Raw genomic sequence first — 6,000 nt, forward strand, 5'->3', positions numbered from 1 at the left:
AAATTAAAGGGCATTCGGCATCGTCTACTGTGAATTGAAGGTTTTTGCGTCGTTGCAGGTGATGTCACTCAGCCAGAGGATGGATGACATGCATCATGGCTCTAACATGGCGTCGGCAGCCATGGCAGCCCACTCAGATATCAATTCCAGCTACTCCTCCGCCACCATAGAGGAGGCTGAAGATTATGTGGACTACATGGGAGGCGGTGGCAGCCCCTTGGGCATCTCCTCCGAGTCCTCCAATCAAGACCGCAGCTGCACCAGCACCCCTGTGGGCAACGATGGCTCCCCGGCAGGTGAGTTGTTCACATCAGCACCCGCGCGAGGGGCCTCCACGTGTCTGACAGGTGGAGACTCGCGACGTCACGCATCACTCATCATCATGAAATCATCCATGTCCTCGTGCAGGAGAACAGTCCTAATGTACTGTATGTAATCAGAGTCGAACGCTTCTGTATTCGTTGAATGAGACTTATGTAAAAAATCAGCTTCTTTCTGCTCGCACATTTTTTATTTGGTCAGTCATCACCGAAACATTGGACAAACCTTTAAGTGTAATACTAAACACTCGGCGACTTTTTAAGAAGGTACTGGAAATAGAATTCAAGAATGCGGACAAAATACAGAACATTTTATTCATCCATTTTTAAAAGTGGTCTCATGGTAAAGAGTTTCAATATGAAACATCTAAGTCTTCATGTGACTCTATCGAGACTGCAGCCTTTTTTACGGTAAAATGCGTAAAGTACCTGCTCCAGCTCAACTTGCTGGGAAGCGAATTGGAGAGTTTGGCTGAAGTGTCCAAAACAAGTCTTCAACATACTGTACATCTTGTCCTTGTATGCATGTATGCATTAACATTTGTAGTCAGGTGAATCATGTTTATTTCCAGGAACGATATATACTGTACGTGCTTGTGATTTCACATTTCTCCATGTGGTGCCACCTTGATCATCATTGTTGTTCTGGCCGGTGCTTTACTTGTCTTGAATGGGCCTCATTTTGTATCATTCTCTTATCTTTTTCTTCCCTTTTCACCTCCCATCCCTGTTTGAAAATGTGTGTGTGTGTGCGTGCGTGCGTGTGCCCCAACCCCCTCTTTTTTCTCACCTGCCCTTCACCCTCTTTGGTCAACCTGTCTCTCCAGGACAAGGCTGCCCCACCACCACCACCACCACCACCTCTGCTCCCACCACCCCTGCTGACACTAGCCAAAATGCTCCTCCTTCCTCACCTCCTCCTGCTCCTCTTCCACCGCCGCCACTTCCACCTCCTCCTTCCGTCCCTCAAGCTGGCCTGCCGCCCCAGGCTACGTCCCTGTCTCCCGCTCTCCTCCGACCACCCCTGCCCTCACTCCCATACCTCCTCTCTCCATCCTGTCTCTCATACTCTCTGCTCAGCGCCTCTCTGGGAGCCACTCTGAGTGTTGTCATGCCAACCAACACACCAGCTTACAGCCCCATCATTGCCACTCCGTCGCCGGTTAAAAATGACGTCCCTATAGTGCAGGACGCTGCAGGTACTTACCCCCGAAGCAAACCAACACTGCAGCTGTCACTTACTGTTGAGTCCTGTGAAACATTTTCATTGTGTCCGCCAAGCTTGCTATAAAGATTTCTGGGAAAAAGGTGGTAATGTGGGCTTTCCGCCATGCATTAACAGTCATGGTAAAATTAGAAATTTAAAAAAATGCTTGCTTTCCATTACGCATAAATACACTACATGGACAATCTTATTGGGACAACTGGCCATTACATCTACAGGAAGTGAAAATGGAAGAACTTGAGGAGGTACGTAACCAGTTTGCGGCGTTCATTTCTCCCTCAGATTTTGGCAACAGTGACTGCAAGGTTTGTTATGTAATCCAGATTTACCTTCAACATAATAAGTATCGTATTGTATTGTATAAGTATTGTTATAAAAATAGCACATCTGCTTTTATATACTCGGTGGCGGCTACCCAGGTGGCTCGACAGATCCAAAGCCAAAATTGCACTTCCAGCAGAGTGTGAAAGCTTGTGTTTACACCCATCTTCCAGAATATGGGCCTGAACACAATTCTGGTTCTGAAATGCTTCTCCAAATATAAATTGAAGCCATTTATTCCTCAACTTGTCTGCGTTTGGCAGGTGATGCAAAGCCTTGCCTCAGCAACATACTGTCTCAATAATTTTGTCCAAATAGTGTGTTTCCATGGAGTTCAGCAATAAACCTGGTCGTGTTTAAAGACGAAAAAAAAGTCCTTATCTGATCTTTCATTAACAAGCCAGTTATTTTAATCACGGCTCAAGTTTTTTGTTTTTTGTTTTTTTTTCCATCGAGGCCCACTGTTTCCCATCTCGGAGAATGGGATCACATGATTAGTGGTGACCACAGGGTGTTGCAGAAGCATAAAATAACATGCCATTGAGAGGGTTAAGACCCGCAGCACCGTCTCCGTTCGGAGGCAAGAGACACCCTGTAAAAGTGTCATGTTCCAAAGTCAATCCATCACTTTCCTCTCACTTTGTATCATTATGGGAATTAGGAGTAAGAATTTGTGGCTCTCGGTGCTTACTCAGCTGTGAACCACTTCTGGATGAGTAAGGCCGGACGGACATTAACGTTCCGAGCAGAAAGATCTCGCAATGCGATTATAAAGTGTGTGGCTTTCACTTTGAAAAGCAACTGATTATTCTTTAATGTGCATCCTTTCTTTGTTTTCCTCCAGGAAACACCATCTCTATCCCCACCGCCGCCGGCGCAAAGAAGCGCTTCTGGATCATCGAGGACATGTCCCCGTTCGGCAAGCGCCGCAAGACCGCGTCCTCGCGCAAGATGCTGGACGAAGGGATGATGCTGGAGGGCTTCCGGCGCTACGACCTGTACGAGAACTGCAAGGACTCTGGCTGCCAGTTCTCCCTGAAGGTGACCCACTACCACTGCACCCGTGAGAACTGTGGCTACAAGTTTTGCGGCCGCACCCACATGTACAAGCACGCCCAGCACCACGACCGCGTGGACAACCTGGTCCTGGACGACTTCAAGAGGTTCAAGTCCACGCTGAGCTGCAACTTCCTCGATTGCCAGTTCTCGGGCAATAGCACCCACTTCCACTGCCTGCGCTGCGGCTTCCGCTGCACTGACAGCACTAAGGTGACGGCCCACCGCAAGCACCACGGCAAGCAGGACGTGATCAGCGCCGCCGGCTTCTGTCAGTTCAGCTCCAGCGTCGACTGCGAGGTTCCAGACTGCAAGTACAAGCTCAAGTGCTCTCACTTCCACTGCACCTTTCCTGAATGTAAGCACACGGTGGTGGGGATGTCCCAGATGGACTCCCACAAACGCAAGCACGAGAAGCAGGAACGGGGCGAGCTGCCGTCCGTGTCACCCAAACCGGAAATGATGCACCACCTGGCCTCCTCCACGGCGCCTCCAGCCTCCGTGGCTCTAAATGCATCCCGTGGACTGAGCCGCCCCATCAACAGCACCGCCACCCCCTGCACGCTCTACTCGAGCGGCGGGTCAGAGTACAACCACTCGTACCCGCCGTCCTCCATCAGCCTGGATGGCTCCCTCAACCTGGGCACAGACGCCAGCAGCTCCCTGTTCTTCCTCAAGAACGCCACCGGTCTGGGTCTCAACAACTCTTTGGACCTGAGCAAGAAGCTCCACCGGGAGACGGGGCGACACACACACGGCTACAACCCGCCACTGCGCATGCTGGCAGCTCAGGACGACACCACCGGAACGTCCGGGGAGGCCGAAGACGACCTGTCGCCTGAGGAGGAGGCGCGGGTTGAGGACGAAGAGGACGAAGAGGAGGAGGATGACGACGACGACGATGATGCGGAAGAAGCCCTCAACACTGACTCAAACGATGATTCAGCGGCAGAGCCCGACGAGGAGAAGGACAACGTGGAGAGTTATGATACTTCCGTTAACCACACTGACATTTCCCAACTGGAAAAACAAGATGGCGACCCGTGAAGAAAAACTTGGGTAGAGCGACCCGTTGTACGATGAACAAGCAGCAATGAAAGAGGACTCATTCATCATGTTTATATGAGACTTCACATGACAACAACAGCGAGGGGAATAGAGGAAAAAGATGACAGCCCAAATATGATTTATGATGATGTTTACAAGATGACCAACATTATTAATTCAATTATGCATTACAAAATATGAACAGAGATATATGGAATACATGCGGGAGCGGCAATGTAAAACGTTTCACTACACATCAGTCTTTTTGTGTGCGTGCATGTTTGATTTTAATTTATTTCTATTTTTCACATTTTTGTGTGGAAAAAAAAACGTCAACAAAACTCTCTATATAACAATCTGTGTAAGTGTGCGATGATAGAAAAGGAACTTTGCGGGCCCGCACACATGAACTCTGAGGCCGTGTAGACATTTTAAAACAACAAAAGGGAAGTGAATCACTAAGATGCAGCAGGATGTGTTCAATGGTTAGATTTGTTTATTTCCTGTATGACACATAATTATTATTATTATTATTATTATTATTATTATTATTGTGAGACACCAAGGGAGGGAGGGGCGCCACAATTCTCTCTCTCTCTCTCTCTCTGTCTCTCTCTCTCTCTCAAAGACGTTGGACTCGGAGGAGGCGTGTGGAAGCGACCCATTTGGGTGGTCCAGGACGCTCAGCCTCACTCGCGTTGACATTCGGCTAGGAAAAGGCACCAAATAAGCAGCCTGTGTCATTCATCCGCCAACATCCACCCACCCGTGATAGGCACCATCTTTGGTAGAGGAAATAGACTCTGTGTGTGGCTAGTGCACTTTTATACTAGCTGACCGTGACACAAATACAGTGGCGGTGGATGACTGGTGTTTATTTTTGTTACCGTTTGCATTACGATGTTGTTTTGTTGATGTCAGTGAGAAGCATATCAATCTGTAAACTGATTTCATGGAAGTGTGTGTTGGCGGGTGGGTGGGGGGTTTGGTTCAAGAGTTGACTAGATATAGTGTGGGAGGGAGGGAGGGAGGGAGGGAGGGAGGAGCATCAGGTAGTGTATTTAATGTTGGAAAAATGTACAGACCGAAAACTGCCTCAAATGGCGTTACGTTTCTTTTTATTTTCTCCTCCAGCTCGCTTTCATGACTGTAAGGGTCGAGCTATGGTTGTAATGGTTTTTATTTAATATTTATGTGAACTTCCAAAAATGAGAATTGTTAGGGTGTTATTGCACTTTTTAGTTTCATTTTAACCATCGGGGGATTAAAAAACAATTACATATATATATATATATGTATTTGGTTTTGTTTTGGTTTTTTTTTACAGGGAATTTGCTTTAAGATGATATTGTTTTAGTTCACTTTGCTTTAATGCACAAATAGCTGTTAGTGTGACAAAAAATGTTTTGTGATTTTATTTAAAAAAAAAAACAACAAGCTATTTTGGTTTTTACTTTGCTTTTTTGATGGGAAACTTTGGTAACGAAATGGGCTTGCCAGATAAATGGCATGCTTGCAAGAAACACTAATAAGGACTGTGATTTTAACTTTTGAACTTCATGGTGATGCTCTTATTCTAGTGCTAAATTATGAAACTGTCACTCTGGTTTATATTGAGCAAATATGTATGACTGAGGAGTGGACACACTGGTTATATATGATCTCCTAAGCTTGGCATTGGAAATAAATATCCAACATATAGGGAAAAATGATGTGTGTAGATGATTTTCCTCCAAATATTGTTTTGAGAAGAAAAAAAAGAGGTTGTACAGTATTTTCCTCTGTAAAAAAAAATGAACAAAATGATCTGAGGAAATTTTAAAAAGAAAACCATACGAAGGAAAAATGAATAATAAAAAGATGGATACAAATATCAGTTTGCTTGTGTGTGTGTGTGTGTGTGTGTGTGTGTGTGTGTGTGAGACATTTCTCATTTATGACTGGTTCAGCTTTATTTCAAAACAGTTGATACAGGGCATCATTGGCCTCCGTTATTAAGCATTTTTACAATGTCTAAGCTTAAACTCACTG

At 46.0% G+C, this 6,000-nt stretch overlaps 1 protein-coding gene across 14 annotated transcripts in view; it reads left to right on the top strand.

Annotated features, from left to right (window-relative positions):
- The window catches only part of casz1 (castor zinc finger 1), a 232,224-nt gene extending 227,296 nt beyond the window's left edge, over nucleotides 1–4,928 (top strand). For 12 of the 14 annotated variants that reach the window (XM_061834104.1, XM_061834095.1, XM_061834060.1 and 9 more), the window contains 3 exons: nucleotides 59–296; nucleotides 1,148–1,519; nucleotides 2,711–4,928. In XM_061834104.1, coding sequence (XP_061690088.1) covers nucleotides 59–296; nucleotides 1,148–1,519; nucleotides 2,711–3,969 — 1,869 coding nt within the window. In that variant the 3' untranslated portion in view covers nucleotides 3,970–4,928. The remainder of the gene's footprint in view (nucleotides 1–58; nucleotides 297–1,147; nucleotides 1,520–2,710) is intronic. The other 2 variants (XM_061834144.1, XM_061834163.1) reach the window with 1 other exon arrangement.
- Nucleotides 4,929–6,000: the final 1,072 nt, after the last annotated feature.

Source organism: Syngnathoides biaculeatus, chromosome 2 (genome assembly GCF_019802595.1).
Source record: "Syngnathoides biaculeatus isolate LvHL_M chromosome 2, ASM1980259v1, whole genome shotgun sequence".
NCBI classification, from domain to species: Eukaryota; Metazoa; Chordata; class Actinopteri; order Syngnathiformes; family Syngnathidae; genus Syngnathoides; species Syngnathoides biaculeatus.